The sequence below is a fragment of the Sinocyclocheilus grahami genome, unplaced genomic scaffold (genome assembly GCF_001515645.1).
Source record: "Sinocyclocheilus grahami isolate Dianchi unplaced genomic scaffold, SAMN03320097.WGS_v1.1 scaffold130.1, whole genome shotgun sequence".
Taxonomy (NCBI): domain Eukaryota; kingdom Metazoa; phylum Chordata; class Actinopteri; order Cypriniformes; family Cyprinidae; genus Sinocyclocheilus; species Sinocyclocheilus grahami.
Genome location: NW_015505309.1, coordinates 1,336,646 through 1,356,644, shown reverse-complemented (window position 1 = coordinate 1,356,644; position 19,999 = coordinate 1,336,646). Strand labels below are relative to the sequence as shown.

The following is a 19,999-nucleotide window of genomic DNA, read 5'->3' as shown; positions in this document are numbered from 1 at the left end:
CCCCCCCCTTCCCTTCCCCGGCCCCCCCCCCCCCAAATCCCCCCCCCCCCACACACACACACCTCTCGTCCATCCAGCCAGTCAGCAGGCGGTATTGTAAATTTTATCTTCTCTTGCAGAAATCATTTCGTCTTCGTTGCAGCAGATGAAATTTCTTGTAACACCTCCTCAGGTAAAATAAATAAATATAAATGAATACCAAATCACCCTCACTTTCTCGATGCACCCGCGAGGGAGCGAGCATATACCCCCTTTTTTATGCACCCTGACAGTGAGTGCTTCTATTGCCCGGCTGTCTCCTTATTTCTGCCCCCTTTTAATTAGTAGATGTTACGTTTTATCTTACTACGTTTCTCTTGAATGCTCTTTTTTGGACGGGTGGAGTAGTTTTGGAGTACTGCATGAGGATAGCTGGAAGGCATCGCATTCATGGTTCTCATCTTCTGTTTCTCTCTCCCATGGCACTGCTTGGAAGAGGCATGTGTTCCTTGAAGAGTGAAATGAACACGCTTGTCACGAGCTTGGAATCTGTGATTTTTCCTTTTTTTTCTGTCTCAATCTTCCTTGTGTTCCATGGTTCCTTTGAGTTCTCCACCATCGCCTCCCTCTCCATTAGATCTGTGTGTGTGTGTGTGCGCTCAAGAGGGCCTTTTTTTGGTTGGTTTGTTTGTGTTATTGTTTTACAGGTGTGTTGTGCTGTTGTTGTTGTCGTATCAAGGTTGCTCTTGTAGTGTATGGTGTCTTGCACATTGGCTGTAGGTGGCTAGATCTTGGGAATGACACAAGTGTGATTGTTACTAGTTTGAGTCGCAGTATACAAAAAGGAAAATGGACCTGTCCGTCCGCGCATTGATTTTGTGACAGCCCTTTTTTTCCCTTCCCTTCCCTTCTTTTTTTCCCCCTCGACCATGGAAAATGAATATGCTAACAAGGCTGTAGTTTAGCAGAAGGCACTTTCTTGAAGACATCAGCTGTTTTCTGTAAAACACAATTGGAATGTGTAATTTGGAGTCTGAAAAACTTGCAAATTATGGTCTAATTGTCCCAGTTCAGTAATTGATGATAACCCCGAAGGCCGCACGCATCCTGTTCGCAAATCCACGTAATCAGTAAGTAAGAAAAGCGGAGAAGGTCCGCGTTTAGACTAACTCGCATTAGAGCCCCTAAAGCACAGCCTGGCATTGTTTAAAGAAATCATAGAAATGAGCTGTCCGTTCGGTCTCCTGGTGGGAAAAGTCAATGCATTTAGAGGAATGGCGCTGCTGGAGCACACATTTTCCAAAATAATGAGCATCTAGTCAATAATGCAGATATATCCCAGCCATCTGAGATTTATTAACCTGTATCTCAGAGCCCAGATCTAATTTAACCGTATGTTAGAGTCTCTGATGTTCATTAACAAACAGAGTTCACCAGTCTCATAAATCAGAGTTTTTGTCAGTCTCGATGGGCGGCAGGAGAAGCCTAGAATAACAGATCATAGAAAGGAACAAACTGATAGTCACAAGTAAGAGTTTAAGCTTAAATTTGTAGTGCGTTTCTGGCAGGCACTGCTAGAAAAACAAACAAAAACACATTTTCAGTGTCCTTCAAATGGCAGTTAAAACCCCCAGTTCTTGCATTTCGGGTGACTCATCCAATCAGCGTGTTTTCCTTTGCTTAATACTTTAGGAATAATTCACCAGGTGCTATATCCTGAGGGTCACCTTTTCAATCTTAGCTCCAGAAGAGCGAAGGCAGCCCTGGTTTGATCACTGCACCGCATACTCATTAAAACTAACCCCTGTAAACACAGATAACGCAGGTCAAACAAAATACTTGGCCGCTCATTGAAATATGAAGACAGAGCTACTGTGTAGTGAATAACAATGTCTATACTAATTTGCAGTGGATTAACTTCTTAATCGCCAGGAGTGGAAGAATATGTAAATTGGCTCCTTTCTCTGCCCTCTGATTGGCTCTTTATCTGGTCCAGAAACAACATGCATGCATAACAAGGCTTTGAGGAGCAGATATGCCAGGTTGTTTTCAAACGAAGCCTGCTCAAACTTTGAGGGAGAACAGGGTGAGATCTCAGGATATAAGACACTAGAAAAGTATTAATTAAGCTCACATTTACACTAAAAACCCTGCAACATTTTCATCAAGTCAGCCCCGAACGAAAATAATGAACATATGTTTTGATTCGTTTTTTTTTTTTTGTGCAAGTACAGTAAAACATTGATCTCTGGTCTGTTTGATTTTTTTTTTCCTGTGATGTTTTTTTTTTTTTTGCCTTTTTGATCAATATGCCTAAATTAAACTACAAAAAAATTGAAGGGTTGTTTGTGCAAGTGTATTGAACTTGAAAAAACAAGAAAATTCTTCTTGGTACCGATTTGCAAAGTTTGTATATACAAACGGATATTGCCGTAAGCGCTGGCATCCTATAATCACACAATTAGAATGATTGTGACAGAGCATCTAGTGAGGTCTTGCACAAGTGGCCCGTCAACTTTCAAACAGTGATGTCTTCCTCTTTGCCCTGTGCAGCATGACTGCAAGAGCCATGTGATCTTCTCCTCTCTGACTTCATTTGATTGTCATTTTCCAAACACACTGAAATCATCACCATACATAGTTGTTTCAGCCCGTGGTGTCGTATTTGACTGTATGGCATTTGTGTTTGCATAGAAAAGAAGCGATTTTTAACTTGGCAGCGCGATCTGACCATCTCTCCATGTTTCCACAGTTACGGACGAGTTTATGCTGCCGACCCCTACAACCACGCACTTGCTCCAGCAGCCACATACAGCGTTGGTGCCATGGTGAGCGTGAATTTCCATCTCTACCTGCCTCGATTCCTCTTTCTTTTTTCCTCTTTCCTCATGACCCCTTTATTTATCCCTTCCCTGCTCTTTTCTCAGTGCACTCTTGTCATGTACGCTCATTCTTTTCCCTTTTCTTCCCACCTTTTCCTCCTGCATGGATTTTAGCACTGCTGACATCTCCTCGCTTAAACTTAATTGAATTTGTCTCTTGTGCTAACGGCAGCTGAAATGCCACATTAATCCTCCCAGTAAACGTGATAAATGTCTTAATTTCTTGGCAGTGTAGTGCATGTTAGTTATTATATTTCTAATTTTGTGAATATCACCTAGCCGAATGCTCCCCTTAATGGAATAATTAGTCATTTTGATAATTAAATCCATCACCTAAGTGGTGCTGTAGCAACAGCTAAAAGAGAGAGGGAGCAGAGGAGAGACGGTGTGATGAAAGAGTGCGAGGAAGACCGATAAGAGTCTCCAGGCACCCACTGCGATGTGCGACTTGTTTGTACATGGACTGCTTTTGATCCCAAAACGTCCACGTTGCATACAAAACGTACACTGCGAAGATCAAGTTCTTAATCTGTATTTTTGTCTGATTTTCCAGAAAAAATGCTTAAAATGTTTGTGTATGTTAATAAGACTTATTTATTTATATTATTTTATTTTCAAATTTAATTATTTGAACGTTTTAAGTTTCTTGTTTTAAGAACAAATATCAAAAGGTGTGGTTACATTTACCATTGCTCTGCATATTTTTGCTGGCGAAATACAGTTGTTTCAGTAAGAATCCACACAATCTGCAATTTTGCATGAGGGCAAAAGACTCTTCGCATAAAATAACAGAGAAAGCTGCTTGGTTTGAAAGTGACTTCTGTATGAGCTGTGTTTCATACATCTACACTATTAACAATAGACAATTGAGGTTTTTTGTGCACGTTATTTTTTACTTCAAGATATTTTCTCTGATACATCTTGTACGTTTTCTTTTGTTAATTTATTGTTTTATGGATTTTTGCTGCAAAATAAGACAAAAATAGGTTAAGAAAATGCTTTTTGCGGCATATGAAACTCTGCATTCGTTGCTCATTTTTTTATTTGCTCTGTTAACTCATGCATTTCTTTCACCCCTTTTACATTTTTAAGTAGCTAAATGCATCTCTTCTGGCATGAGGTGTGTCGGTGTGCTTGCTGCATGATGGAACGTGATTGGTTTCGTCCGGGGGGGTATGTACGGCAAATAACCTGAATGCTAGCGGAGGTCTCCTCTAAACTGTGTCATTTAAACGTGTCCAAACCCGTGGCTTCTCTTCCAGAATGCTTTCGCTCCCTTGACTGATGCCAAGACCAGAAGCCACGCCGACGATGTGGGTCTCGTTCTTTCTTCTTTGCAGGCTAGTATATACCGAGGTGGATACAGTCGTTTCGCACCATACTAAAAAAAAAAACTTTCAAAACCTATTGAGAATCTTCCTGTGGGGGTAACGGAGGAGTAATTCAGAGGCCTGGGTATTGCAATACATGCAGTAGTGCATCATTTTAGCATCTCTTAAGAGAGAGAAGACAAAAACGGATATTTTTCATCTTATACCTCAGATATTTTGTGCTGTGTATTTTAATATTGTGGGTTTTTAATTTCTAACGATTACATAGATTGTTGGCTGTAGAGGTTTCTGTGGTGATCTAGAGAGCTGCTAGATTTTAAAAAGATGAAAAAATAATAATAATAAGATTCAAATTGTTAGGGCTTTATCATGTAAATGAGTTGTGTATGATAAATATTCAAGTCACTTCGGGGTTATCATATTCTGTAAGAGTGTAAGTGACTAGAGTCGTCCAGTGGTTTCTGCTTCCATTTGACATCGCCTTTTGTCTTTCTTTTGGTTTCTTTTGTTTCTGGGTTCTGTGCCGTAGAGGAGGCGTGTGCCGGGGGATGTGGGTAGGAGTAGATACGGGCGTGGTGGGCGAAGGACCGGGGGCTGGCAGTAAAGTCGGTGTAGTCCCCCGAGTGCAGTAAAGACACAGAGCCGGTCAAAGAGACCACTGAGGTATCGATTATTTAAGCTGTCTTATATCAGTCATTACTCAAAGCCAAAGGTTATGTTCCTGGGGTGTTCAGTGTGTATATTCAGACTATACATAGCAGCTCGTAGAAACTCCCCAAAAATTCACCATGACAGTATTTTACTGTTTAACTATTATCTAGTCCTTAAGTCAGACCCGCACTAGTTTAGGCCTACCACGAGATGTTCTTTTTATATTACAGTACTTCCAGTACGTCGATTGATATAAATGCTGACTTTTATAATACGGGAGAGTCGAAACACGAAAAAAAAAAAAAAAAAAAAAAAAAAAAAGAAAAAAAAAAAAAGACGGCGCCAGTAGCGCCGGTTATATTTTTTGTTTTTCTTTTATCTTCGTTTGTTTTTGTTTTTTGCGTTTTTTTTCTCAGAAGTTAAGAAACTCTTATTATTTGTACAAGACGAGAGTGGGAAAAAATAAACTAACGGTGTATTAAATTTGATCTGTGCAGTGAAGATGTTCTCTTATACGAAAAACACAACTGTATAATGTTTTAGATTTAGTGTGGTAGACCAACTGTTAGAGAAAGGTGTCTCATTTTTTATGGAATCATACACAGATTTATATCAACACTTTACAAGTAATGCAATCATTATGTAGATATAATCATAGTATTTTTGTCAACTGTACAATTTTGCACACACAACCTGCAATTTTTTCCATCACTACTACTACTACTTCTCAATTGTGGGACGTTCTGTTGTCTGTTTTCTTTTGGTTCTCCGCTTCTTTCGAGTGTTTCGTTTTGATATAATTTTTAATGTGACATCCTTTGTACTATTATTTTCTAGAACACAGCCTTTACACTTTGAAACTGTTTGATTATCGAGAAACTGAGAAATATATGACTTGTGAAAAAGATATCTATATGTAAATAGGAATAATGATAATGAACTATGTCATTTACAAGTGCTACACAAACAAGCTGTCGAGGTGTTCTTGAAGAGTCGCAGCTTGACTGTGCATACGCGAAGACTTCCCTTCATGTTGTTTACAAGTATACCTAATTAGAGGTGTTTGTCACATATCTCATTTTTCTTTCTTTTGTATTTATAAAAGTTTCAATTGCATAAAATACAAACAAAAGAGCAGCTCCAATTTATCCGGCTGCAAATATCCTCTTGTGTACTGTGTGCGTCACATCACACAACTTGGCAAAAATATCTTACCCACTGCTGTGATTCTGCTCTTTCTGCTTTAAGTACGTGTTGTGGACAGGCTTTCTCCTTGTCATTGTATGTGCATGCACTATGATCTGCATAACAATAACCATCAATAAAGTTTCTCAAGATAACAGGAACTTGTCTCGGAATTTCTTTGCACGATGCCGGCTGGCGGATCTTATATTCATTCAGATGATGGAGTGCGTTTGTCCTCTGATCTGATTTCATTGACTAAAATTGCATTGAAAAGCTCAAGGCGAAGAGGAAATGATCATCTCCGAGGAGGTTAAGTGGAATTGATGCTGCCAGGTCTGAGGTGGTCATCTGTACGGCTTTAAGAAGACTCTGTATTCAGAATGAAGGAGCGAGATCGGATTCTTGCGGTCTGATTAGGTTATCCCACACACTTTCAGGGTTATGAAACTTCTCCGGTCTGCAGATATTTCCAAAAAGGAAGCCACAATATGGCCTTATTTTAGGGTGCAGTTAAAGTTTGAATGGAAAAAAATTTGGAGCACACTCACAAATAGCGGAAGATCATTAGCATAACAGTCCAGCAAATGACAATATTCTGAACGTGCTATGAAGAACATTACTTTGGAGAATGATGGGACCCTCTCATCATCAAACCTGAACCTGTCTGCCCCGCATAACTGTAAGTAGCAGATATTCATTATCTTTCTCTCATTTCGCTAAGGTATGACGGAATTTCATAAATTATGTATACTACAGATAGTTCTAATTGAAGAAAAGAAGAATTACCCCACATTCTCGATTTGATCAGTGTAATTGGAAAAACTTAGCCAGAGGGTCCTTGGAAAGATAAGCAATATAAATGTTTAAATGTGATGAAGGAGTCACATTATGGTAGGTAATTACAACACCTCTTCACAGAAATGGGTGATCAATAATTAACGTATCTTGGGTCACAAGTCGGGGACATAATTTAAAATTGGTTATTAATTATATTATGAAAAATGTACATTCTCTTCAGATTATGTTGCTGAGTCCACAGGGAGAGGTAAAGGAGGTCTGATGGTTTTAATTCAGTCTCTCTCTCACTCGTGGTTCGGTCCCTCTTCCCACCGGCTCTGTGAGAGCTGTCAGTAATGTGATGATTTATGTTTCTGAATTAAATCGCGTATTAAATGAAGTCATTTGTGTCTCTTTGCTCAGTTTGATTGGCTGAATGAGACTGGATTGATTATCATGCAGATTGCAGGGAGTGGACGCTGGCTTTCTCGCGATCGGTCAGCCGTTGCTCTCTCATAACACTGCAGATTTGCAAATCACAGTTGTCACTAGGATTCAGACGCAATGGATTCTATGTGGGATAGTTCAGAAATTCAGACGTCTTGAATCAAGGGAGAAAAATTCACCAAATATGAATTCCCCAATAATAAAAGCTGTTTTAAACTGAATATCCACCCTAATATTAAGGCCTGTTCACACCAAGAAAGATGACTCTCAAAAGAGCGTCCTCACCAAGGCATGAAAACATTTTGTTTATTATAAGCATGTGCTGCAATTAAGTCTTCTGATACTTTAAATACTCAAGGATGGATTCTGATTGGCTGTCAATGTATTTAGGTTTCAGCAGATGAAAAAAATATTTTTGAAAGTAACTCTGCTATTACTTTAAATTCAGAATATTTTAAAAAGTTATTGTCCTTGGTGTGAACGGGCCCTTAACCCAGTCTCCCAGTCTATCCAAGCTGCTCTATAACCAGTCAACAGACCAGGCTGGAAGACCATCTGAGACCGGAAAACCATGTTAGACTTGTTTGAGCTCTTTCAGAAGGGTTGCATTAAATCAGTGATTCTCAACCTTTTTTTAACTCCAAAACTCCCTGCTGTCCACAATAATATTCAAAGTTAAAAAAAAATGTAACATCTAAATTTACAGGAATCAGAAGTTGTGAAAATTAAAGTAACTAAAATAATTAAACTGTAGAATTCCAGAAGTCTTAGGATGAATGTGAATTGGTCTTTAGTCATCTTGAGGCGCCCTACTGGATCCCAGCCCTGTTTGTTTTTTTACAATATTATACAGTCACAGACTTTTAAATGTAGCTATATATGTTCGTTAGAGAGACAGCTGGACTGGGCACCCGGAGGAAAAGGCCATACGCCACGACACTCGTAATTACAAAAACTGTCATCCCATTGCAGTTTACACTGCGCCTCCAAAGCCATTTGTCACGAATGGGACCTGCATGAGTTACTGTCATATCGAAGATTTGTGCACTGCACCTAGCAGCCTCTTGCCTGTGTGAGCTTTATCAGGCTCTCGCACTTAAATTGTCACCAGTCGGCTGGATTTCATGCAAACTTTCTCGGCGCTCGTGACACAGGCTGATACAGGAGGTGCACATTATGAATGAATGACTGAGTGAGCTAGAGGGAAGCAGGATGCAGCAGGGCAGAAGCTAATCGCCTCTCCATCATATCTGTTCTGCTCCACTTTCTCCCGCAGAGTCTCTGATAATAGACATTTCATCAGAGATTAGGCACCAGGCCTCTAAACACTGCTCCAGGGGAGCCCTTGCGTCGCTGCCAGTGCTACGACTGCATGCCGTTGAGGGAAGCTCTTCGCCCTCCTCCTCCTCCTCCTCCTCCTTCCTCCTCATCCTCCTCCCGCAGCCCTGTCTTTTTCCGGAGTCTCCAAATGACTCATCAGACCCATGATGCAAATGAGACCTATGCCTGGGTCTTGTTTTCATTTGACTGGAGTCCCGTGGACTTCACCAACGCCGTGATGTGACCCGCCGCTTTCAATTTCAAAAGGCCACAGATTTGATAGTGTCTGCTAAATTCAGTTTTACTGGGGCTCTCGGAATGCTGTGTGGTTCACGTGAGGTAACGTGTGGAGTTCGTCAGCATTACTGAGGTGCCAGAGATGACATCACCACTGTGCAGAACGAGCTGATGTGAGTGTGATGTATGCAAACATTAATGTGCATCACTTTGTGTGAAGACATCAAACAGACAGTGCAACTGCTGAGGCGCACTGTATCTTTTAGCTCTCTTTTGGCATTTGAATGCACTCCTAAAAAGAATAATAATAAGTTTGGGGTCAGGTAGATTTCTTTTAATGTTTTTGAAAGAAGTCAGTTATGCTCACCAAGACTGCATTTATTTGATCAAAAATGCAGTAATAATAAAAAATAATAAAACTGCAAAATTGTAATATTGTGAAATATTTCCTGTGATGTTGTCAAAGCTGCATCCTTGCAGAATAAAAGTAATATTAATTGTATAAATAAACTATTAATTTCACACACACATTATATATATATATATATATATATATATAATTAATGGGGTAATTTAAGTAAATAATAAATGGGGTAATTTAAATTACATTTTTAATGAATCAATTTAATGAAATCTATATCACATCCCATTAATTTATGTAAAATATCTACTTTTATACATTCAAATTGCTATAATTTAACTGTTATGTTTAATTTAAAAATAAAATGAGGTATTACTTTGTTTAATGTGTTTTGTTAACTGTTATGTAGCCTGTGGTTATGATAATTGTTTTTCAGCGATCACATCTCAGAGCAGGAGTCTTATTGTTTTCACAGAGCGCCTGAGCTATCATGAAGAAATATCTATTCTCTTTGCATCAAATGATTTAACGTATCCATATTGGGAAACAGAAAATGGCATTAGTTCAAAAACATAATATAGGTTATTAAATTGGCAAATGCCTGTGGTGGCAGAAACAAGTTTATCTTTATCAAGCTGAAGTGATAAAGGATTAGCTGAATCCAAAAAGAGCTTTTAGATGTTTTGAACATCTGCGCTATAAAGCTGCACTATGAAAAGGCATATAGATATAATTGCATTAACATAAAAAAAAAAATTGCTAGGGAGCCATGTTTTTAGTCAAACTCTTTGTATGCTCAGTTTGCAGTGTTAATAGTAGGCCAAGTGTGCACACATGGGAACTGCTCTTACTGTAAACAGCATTACGAAGAATGACTCAGTATATATTACAGGGCCTCTGATTGTAAGAATGAACCTCCCTCTGAAGTAGCAGCTTTACAATCCTGTGGTGCGAGTATAGAGATGCATATTCTAAACTCCAATCCTTCTATGAACCATCACCATTCCAGGGAGGTTATGTAACACACTGCCTTAGGAGCCGAAGGAAGTGATGTGATTTCTAATATGTGGAGCAGTGTCGACTGTTATTGATGGTGTTATTATAATAAAAATGCTCCTACCAGTGATTTAACCAAACCCAGTGCCCTTGGGAAACTGTGAACAGATGTTCTTGAACTCTACAAATGAGTGACGGCAAAAATAAAATAATGTGTCTGTTTTGTTATGCTGAAATGTAACAACACCAAATTCTGTATTTAAATGCAATACCTATGGATCATACAGTAGTCATTCCAGAATCTGTATTTAATAGATTTAATTTCAAAGTAAATTACATGTCTAGATGAAGTCCATAATTACAACTCTTTCCATTAGGTCTTTTTCCTTCTTTTTGTTTTGACACAAATACTGAAGAATGGCAGTTAGACATTAAGGGTTAATTTCACAGCATTAATGTAAATTTTAACTATTGTTTTCAATTACGGATTATCATGCAAAGTTGTGATAGTGGGCTATCATAACTTTGTTTAATAGTGGGCTACTTTTTAGGATGCAACCCTCCAGACCCTCATGAAATCCCTTGCAGTGTGCCTTTGCTTATTTGTTTTGGCACATTTAGTCACAAATCATGGTCCTCTCTTGTCTAATAAAATCTCATGCATGAGATTTGCATCTGATTGATGCAGTTCAGAATGTGAGCAAGTGATTCCATTGTGAAATGCATGGGAATACATGAGCATGGGAAATCTGATTATCATGGTCTGATAATATGCAGACATTCGAGAAAAGACTGTTTTTATTGAGTCATATTTTTCCTCTTCCAAAACATTTTTCTTAAAACATTTCTCTCTCTCTCTCTCTCTCTCTCTTAAAAAATAAAAAAGCGCAGCCTTTAGTTCCGTGTGCATCACTCAAAATGCTTTTAGCAGCACAATAGAATATCATTCATATGTTTTTACAGGAACGCATGTTATGCACAATTCAATGGCTCAATATTCCATAAATGCTCTCTCATGAAATATCACCGGTGTGAGATGAAATGCTGATTGGTTTTATTATCTAGTGTAGTGGTGCCGGTCGGTGGGGTCGGTTGGATGGAAAGAGTTTATTACCACTATTGTAATTTATTTTTGTTTTACTAGCTCTTCTCATGAAACATTTTTCTTAAACATTTCTCTCTCTCTCTCTCTCTCTCTCTCTCTCTCTCTCTCTTAAAAAATAAAAAAGCGCAGCCTTTAGTTCCGTGTGCATCACTCAAAATGCTTTTAGCAGCACAATAGAATATCATTCATATGTTTTTACAGGAACGCATGTTATGCACAATTCAATGGCTCAATATTCCATAAATGCTCTCTCATGAAATATCACCGGTGTGAGATGAAATGCTGATTGGTTTTATTATCTAGTGTAGTGGTGCCGGTCGGTGGGGTCGGTTGGATGGAAAGAGTTTATTACCACTATTGTAATTTATTTTTGTTTTACTAGCTCTTCTCATCGACCCTTCTCACTTGATCCACGCTAACTGAGAGTTTCAAACGTTCATTCTCAGTGTTCTACCTCCACCTGCTGCTCATATAAAGAATGACTGTTTAAAAAAGCTGCCAGCATTGAGAACATCCACTATTATGCAGTGCAGATATGTCAAGAATATTCACACCGAACACTGTGTGTTTTTTTCTGTGTAAACATCGCTTGACGAACGTCTTTGATCGTTGCCGTGCTTTTTCAACGTTTCGCGTAGGCTGCTATTTCGATTCTCGCGCTTTGCTCCGCGTTCTGTGTGAACGGCCCTCAAGAGAACACGCGACTTGTGCACCAGCGTCACAACTAACATGTTGTTAGGGAACATTCACACCGAACACGCTTTTGCTTTTAAAACGCGACGCATGGCAGTTTAAATAAATAAAACCTTTGGCATGCAAAAGATGTTCAGTGTGAACAGCCTCTCAGACTATATCATAACCAGCAGTGTTAGTAGCTTAAACACATACGTGATGCTTCTTAATGACAACAGATGAGAAGAAGGAGGGTCGCTCCCCCCTCCTTATACTCCCCAGTCTCAATCACATCAGTTGCAGACTCCTTTGCCCAAATGGTGTACATCACAAGCCCTGTCTCCATACTGCTGACATCTAGGTCGACTGTGGTTTGACATGGCAAGCGATCTAGCCTCTTTTTTCCTCCTCTCTATCTCATCATCTCACGCACACCCACTCTTTCGTTATTCTCCCTCCCTCCCTCTCTGTCCCTATCTGTCTCACACCCACTCCTGTCTATCTCTCTTTCTCTTCTCTTCCTACCTTTCTGTTGGCCTCCTCACACCCAGCACCTCCATATGCTGCTCTTTAATATTTGATCAGCTCCATCGTGTCTGCAGCCAGCACCAGTGACTTCATGGGATAAATAACGTCTGCCTGCATCTCATCGCCTCCCCGCATGTATCTGCAGTGCGTAATTACGCACAGGATTTATGAGAGGCAGCAGCTTTGTTTATTTGCAAACTGCTCGCAGTAATTGATGCCAGTGTGGAGTGCGGCTGCTTCTGGCCCTCGCGCCCAGACCCCGCACATTGTCTTTATGCGTGTTTACGACAAAACAGCTTGGCCGCTGGAGCTTGTGCGCTTGCAGCGTGGTAAATATTCGTATCTCTCAAAGCTCTCGTAGCTCTCTTTAGGCCGGGGTGTGAGGGGCCTGCCGCAGTGAGAGGAGACAGATGAAGGCTGATGTGGTGCATGCGGTGTAATGTAGGCTACTATCTGGAGCCGCCACCAGGTGGACTTCAATGCGAAATGCAGTGTGTATGATTTCGCAGGTGCAAAAGACCAAACTGTCAGTAGAGTTAAAACTAGTTATCTTGGGTGGAATATTCCTGTAATTATAGGCCTACTGCAGTATTTAAAATAATTTAATGTGTTATCTATCTATCTATCTATCTGTCTGTCTGTCTGTCTGTCTGTCCAAGCAAGGATAATTGTGACACAATTATAGTATTCTGTTAATTATATATATATATAATATGATATATATATGATATATTGATCTGCCCCGTTTGTCAGAGACACTTCCAGGCCAGGATTGGCCTCGTCAGCCTTTTGTTGACTCACATTGTTCTGACCTGTACTTTTTCAAATATATAAAAGAAAAAGTGATCATACTAAATGTTATTATATTTAAATGAAGGATAGTGGCAAAACCTTGTAAAGATTTCAAATGACAATTAATTCGTTTGGGGGGGGGTATATATGCATATAAAGGTGTAAAAATATTTTAACTGTAAAACATTACAAAAGAAACAGTTAAAGAGGAGTTTTGGAAGGTCAAATGTAATATTAGGATACATGTTGATAGAAGAACTGATGATATTGGAGTAGGTGTTACTTGAAGCATAAAATAGAGATTCAAAACTAAAGAAAGGCACTACTTCTGTCCACCAGCAGAGGGAGACAAAGATCGCATTATGTAACGTAGCAAAGGCCCTCAGAAAAAAAAAGAAAAAGGATGTGGAGCTTCTCATTAGTTCTAAGAATATAATCAAAGCGTCTACAGATAACGCTGTAATCAAGGTTGAATGAATGACTGTGACCGGAGAAGAGACAAGTTCAAGGTCAACCGCAAAAAGCAAGGCCTTAATATAGTCAGAAGGAAGTGGCGCAGAAGGTCTCTGAAATATAGCATCACATCTCATGCTTGGCCTGACATTTCTGCTCATTGGATTGTCCTCAAAACAGTGCCTGGGATATGATATTTGCTGTTACATGTGCTCATTTTAAGTTCCATTTTTTAATCTTGTTATTTATACTCCTTATAGTATAAATAAACAAATCCATCATGAAAAATGTGCCTTGTTTGAATCAGGAGAGAATGCACAGATCAAGCACTGTTTACAAGCAAAAACAGTTCTAAATACAGAGTTCTCCAACAAAAGAAACAGAGGCTAGAATCAGAGACCAGCCAAAGTAAATCTCAATGTCCTCCAGGGTTTTGTGGCCAGAGATGTCCACAGCCTCTTTGAAGGCGGCTGCAGAGTACGCCATGTAGACACAAATTCCAGCCAATGACAGCATAGCTGTAAGGAACAGAGTTTTTGAAAAGATGTTTGTAAGACATTCTCCAGTGGTTTGTAGAAGACAGTAAATGCATACACTGTACTGATACCGGACAGAAATCACACTTGATAAATGGTTACGTTTTTACAATTGTTTTATCTCAGAATACATTCTCTTAACCAAGGTTATTGTTCACTGAGTTGACTACTATAAGTATGCCATTTATGAGTTTATCTCCCCCAAAAATGTAAACAATCGAGCCTCCCAGGCACCATCAAAACAGTGGCCCGCTCAGATCTGTCAATCTCTTTGCAGCTGAGCCAAGGGTGTTTAGCTGGCTGACACGTTACATGCATAGTTCCAAATCTGTATACGTTTATTTTAAAGATATTTTGAAGAATGTTGGTAACCAAACAGTTGATGGTATAGCCACTGACTTCAATAGTATAGACAAAAAATACAATGAAAGTCAATGGCTACCATCAACTGTTTGGTTACCGACAATCTTCCTTTGTGTTCAACAGAAGTAAGAAATTCCTATAGTTTTGGAACAAGTGGAGGGTGAGTAAATGATGACAGAATTTTCATTTTTAGGTGAACTATCTCTTTAAGAATTTAGAAAGCAAAATTCAGATTCAGTAACAGAAGTGCAAGCCAAATTTCAAAGACTTGCCAAAATACACAGAGACAGACAACAGGGTAAAACAAAGGGGAACACTGGCGGTGCTTTTACAAGATGGCAGAATTTGATAGAATGGGTTTCAATCGAGATGCCAAACTTGCAGTTTCTTCTCAACAGAAAAGCTAAACTTAAGTTTTTGCCACAAATCTGACCCTGGACCACAAAACCAGTCATAATGGTAATTTTTTCGAAATTGCGATTTATACATCACCTGAAAGCTGAATAAATAAGCTTTCCATTGATGTATGATTTGTTAGGATAGGACAATATTTGGTCAAGATACAACTATTTTAAAATCTGGAATCTGAGGGTTCAGATTCGCCTTTAAAGTTGTCCAAATGAAGTTCTTGGCAATGCATATTACTAATCAAAAATTAAGTTTTAATACATTTACGGTAGGAAATTTACAAAATATCTTCATGGAACAAAATAAAAATTAATAATTTTGACCCCTACAATGTATTTTTGGCTATTGCTACAAATATACCCCAGCGACTTAAGACTGGTTTTGTGCTCCAGGGTCACAAATGTTAACTCTTTACTATCAAGCCCCAGATGAAATAGTAAGATATTGTTAATGATAAGATTCATCGTAAGGGTGTGATGAGTGTAAGGAGCATTTGCAAAGGTTGTTTGAAAATGTGCTTTGTTTTTGTAGTTCTGCTTAGTGACACTAGTAACCAAAATCAAAATACTTCACCTTTGAGGATGCAGTACTTATTTGTATTATTATATCATTGTTATTAATAATAATATTTCACAACTAGTCAAAACATAGTTTTAGTTGGATCAGATAGTGTTTAAGTTTTTTGATAGTTTAAAAAGTATTACAAGGTTGTTGTTGTTTTTTTTATGTTGTTTGGTTACTAAACTCATATGTTCGTTTGTGTTATTTAATAGTTTTATAACTTTACTATACTTCTAAAATGTAAAACATAGCAAAAAATAAAGGAGACGGTGTGTCCAAATGTCTGACTGGCAGTGAAATTTATCTTTGTCATTGGAAACACATATTTTGTGTTACTGCACCTTTTATGTCTGTCTATGCAGCAGTGAGAATGAAATGAAAGTCTAATGCAACCCTCCACAGTGAGGATCACTGTACTTAAAAGCATGTCATTTATGCTGGTGCTTTTTTTACTTTAAAAGGCTCATGACTTTTGAGAACCCCCTTCATCATCAGAGCCCATCAGTTCCTGCTGGTATCTTAAAGAAGAGGCTGATGAATAATCTTCAAGACTTTCAGTCATTTATTGGCTGTGATCTGTAGTCTGGTGACATTTAGGGGCATTGCTGCTTTGCAATGATTGCATGTCTTCATATCAATTTGATTAAGTTCAGAGTCCATGTTGGGTTTAGTTGTTACCATGGCATCTGCAAAGCAACATTATTATTTTTTTCTGTTATAGGTACTGAGTGAATCTTGAAAGAGAAAGGCTTTTATCCTGAGAGGAATTTCAAGTGAACCCATATTTTTTCACAAATGATGTGGGTAGATATTTCATTTTAAAACATGAATCAGTGTCTGTGTAATGGAGTAGCACCAGATAAATGGGTCCGGATAAAAATCTATCCCATTGTCAATGCTCCCAAGTCCCCTTTTTAAAGTTATATCATAAAAAAAAATCCTTCTACAAACTGGCACCAACATTTCAAATGTACAAAGCTGAATAAAATACAGTAAGCATTATTTGAAAGACTTTCACTTTTTGTTCTACAACATAAACTGCACACAGTCATGCCTCAAATATGAGTTTTGAAGCCAGTGTATGTGTGTGGTTGCTAATAAGTTGGCCTACTAAATAAGGACAATGACCACAAGGATGTGTTAGACAAATCGGAAAAACATTCAAATCTTTGTTAGCAATAAATAAAGTAACTTGTTAGCAATTTCCTTTTTGGGTCAGCCTTCAAATTGACATCCTGACTGAAAAACTGTATTGCTCCAATGGTGATAAAATGTCTTATTACAGAATTGATGTACAAATCTACCTATTACAGAATTATGGCATTCGCAAGAAAAACATTAAAGGGATAGTTCACCCAAAAAATGAAAATTGTCATCATACTTATTTACTCATTACTAATTCTGATCAAATTGTAATGAAAACTGTAATAAATTCTAATAAATGTAATAAATTATATGTTGGATCAGAAAAACAGTTCTAAAGCTACTTTTTGTCATGTCTGTTTCTCAGACAGATTATTAGATTAATTAATCACCACATTGTCTAATTTATATATATATATATATATATATATATATATATATATATATATATATATATATATTTACATATTTACAATACCGAAAAACTAATTTCTTGTGAAATTACAGAAATACAACTTTTAAATCAATGCTTTGCTATATTATTGAGAATTCATACATTTTTACATTTTACAAGAAAACATGAGTGATGTTTACTCGCAAAACTCACTTGTCAAAAAATTAAAAGTTAATTGAATTATACATCATGAAATGTGGGCTAATCTCAAACATCCGTACGGGCAGACAATGGAATATATATATATATATATTTACATATTTACACACACACAAAGCTGGGTAGATTACTTGAAAATTGTAATCCGTTACTGATTTCAAATTACATGACAAAAATTACGTAGTTAATAATGTAATCCGTTACATTACACATTTGTGACCCTGGACCACAAAACTAGTCATAAGGGTCAATTTTTCGAAATTGAGATTTATACATCATCTGATGATGAATAAATAAGCTTTCCATTGATGGTTTGCTAGGATAGGACAATATTTGGCCGAGATACAACTATTTGAAAATCTAGAATGTGAGGGTGGGAAAAAATCTAAATATTGAGAAAATCGCCCTTTAAAGTTGTCCAAATGAAGTTCTTGGCAATGCATATTACTAATCAAAAATTAAGTTTTAATATATTTACGGTAGGAAATTTACAAAATATCTTCATGGAACATGATCTTTACTTAATATCCTAATGATTTTTGGCATAAAAGAAAAATTAATAATTTTGACCCATACAATGTATTTTTGGCTATTGCTACAAATATACCCCAGCGACTTAAGACTGGTTTTGTGCTCCAGGGTCACATTTTAGGTAATATAATCAGACTACTTTTTGATTACTTTTAGATTACCTTTGACCTAACTCATTTATCATATTGATTTAAATAAAATAATCTTGTACGATATTGCTATAAAAATGCAAATAAATAGAAAATATATTGCATTTCTTTCTATGAAGTGTGCATTATACCAAGGTTTCCCAAACTGGGGCTCGTGAACTGCAGGGGGTTTGTGAGTTTAATGAAAAGATAATAATTAAAATATAAAAATGTCAAATTAAAATAAATCATGCTAAAATAACGACAACCAAAATAAAACACTTACTAAAAAAATATATTTAATTTGTGACAGAGAATGGTGAACATGTGAAATGTGTTACTTAATTATTAACTTATTACCTTAACATCTCAGGGGGAACTTGAAATAAATGAATTAGGTGAGAGAGAAGTCTGGGAACCCCTGCATTACATGTAAATAAGAAATTATGTGAATTTGTGCATTTTAATGTGTTTGAAAGAAAAAAAGCCTTCCAAAGACATAGTAATACATGGTTAAATAACCCACTGAGTGATAATTCAAATACAAAATTAATGTGTTCATCAGTAGTTAATGCAATGTTGAAATGTTGAGAAAACACTTCTTAAAATTAAAATGATTTTTGTAAATCCAGTGGTCAAATCCTGTGAGGCCTCTCAATTTTCTGTGTAATTAGAGCCACCTGACCAGTGACTAGACTTGTGTGAATGTGCACAAAACTGGAAAACTTTCTGTAATTAAGCATTAGGCTATTTTAGAAAGGAACATTTAAAAGATTAAAAAGAGGAATTAGGGAGAATCAATAAATTATGAATCATTTATTGCTATTGTGTGAATAATATGTAATCACGTGATCAATAAAAAAGTAACTCTGATTACAAGTATTTTAAAATGTAATTTAATCTAATTATAAGTACTTAATTTTTGGAATCTGATTACGTAATCCAGATTACATGTAATCAGTTACTACCCAGCTTTATATATATACAGTATATATATATATATATATAGGTGGATAACTATAATAAAACAGGTATGCCTAGGGCCAAAAGGCTCTGCTTCAGTATGGTTTGTGTCAAGCCATTCATTAATCTGGCTGTTTGATGAAGAGATAAAATGTAGTAGAAATAAACATGTTAAGAATCAATAGAAGCGGAGGACTATTATTAAGGTTTTTTTAGGACTATTATTATGTTGTAATGTTTGGTTGACCAATTAGCAGAGAGGGGCGTTTCATTCCCGCCCACATGTAGAGATCGAATATTCAAGTTGTTTATTCGTTTTCTATCCCTGAATGTAAAAACGAAAAATTAAGCCGGATTCTTGATTTTTCGTTTTGTTTGAATAATTGAAAAACGAAATATGTGCCGTTTTTCATTTTTCAGATTTCAATATTAAAACAAAAATTGATTGGACGGAAGATACCCTGATTATATATACACACACACAGTATATTACATTTTCCAAATATCTTGCAAAATGCATACAGCTGCAAATACATTTATTTCCAAGAGAATTTATGAATATTTTTTGCTAAATAACAGAAAATACAAATATAAACAAAATGCAAAAAGACTATGGACCATTTTGATCTTATCTTTTAAAATTCAGCACCCGAAGTCAACAGTTGAGACTACTTTTTTCCATCTGTTTTTTGTTGTGAAGCTTATTAATTACTATCAAAACTGTCTAGAGTTCCAGATGCTCTGTTAAGCATGACGTGGGCCGAATAAATATTCATGCCGCACATGAGGATCAATCAGAGGTGAAAGCGAGGGTGATTCTTGATTTTTCGTTTTGTTTGAATAATTGAAAAACGAAATATGTGCCGTTTTTCATTTTTCAGATTTCAATATTAAAACAAAAATTGATTGACGGAAGATACCCTGATTATATATACACACACACAGTATATTACATTTTCCAAATATCTTGCAAAATGCATACAGCTGCAAATACATTTATTTCCAAGAGAATTTATGAATATTTTTTGCTAAATAAC

General features: G+C 37.1%; 2 protein-coding genes across 11 annotated transcripts in view; one reads left to right on the top strand and one right to left on the bottom strand.

The window, feature by feature from the left end:
• LOC107590590 (RNA binding fox-1 homolog 1) overlaps positions 1-5,160 on the top strand; it is a 183,623-nt gene extending 178,463 nt beyond the window's left edge. For 5 of the 10 annotated variants that reach the window (XM_016279443.1, XM_016279444.1, XM_016279441.1 and 2 more), the window contains exons 11-12: positions 120-172; positions 388-865. In XM_016279443.1, the coding sequence (XP_016134929.1) occupies positions 120-172; positions 388-731 (397 nt within the window). In that variant the 3' untranslated portion in view covers positions 732-865. Of the gene's footprint in view, positions 1-119; positions 173-387; positions 866-2,731; positions 2,808-3,956; positions 4,029-4,123 lie in introns of those variants that run through there. The other 5 variants (XM_016279446.1, XM_016279448.1, XM_016279450.1 and 2 more) reach the window with 4 other exon arrangements.
• An 8,907-nt stretch (positions 5,161-14,067) lies between these two features.
• Positions 14,068-19,999, bottom strand: part of LOC107590604 (transmembrane protein 114-like) — a 22,087-nt gene continuing 16,155 nt past the window's right edge. The window contains exon 4 of the mRNA XM_016279463.1: positions 14,068-14,234. Within this exon, the coding sequence (XP_016134949.1) occupies positions 14,068-14,234 (167 nt within the window). The remainder of the gene's footprint in view (positions 14,235-19,999) is intronic.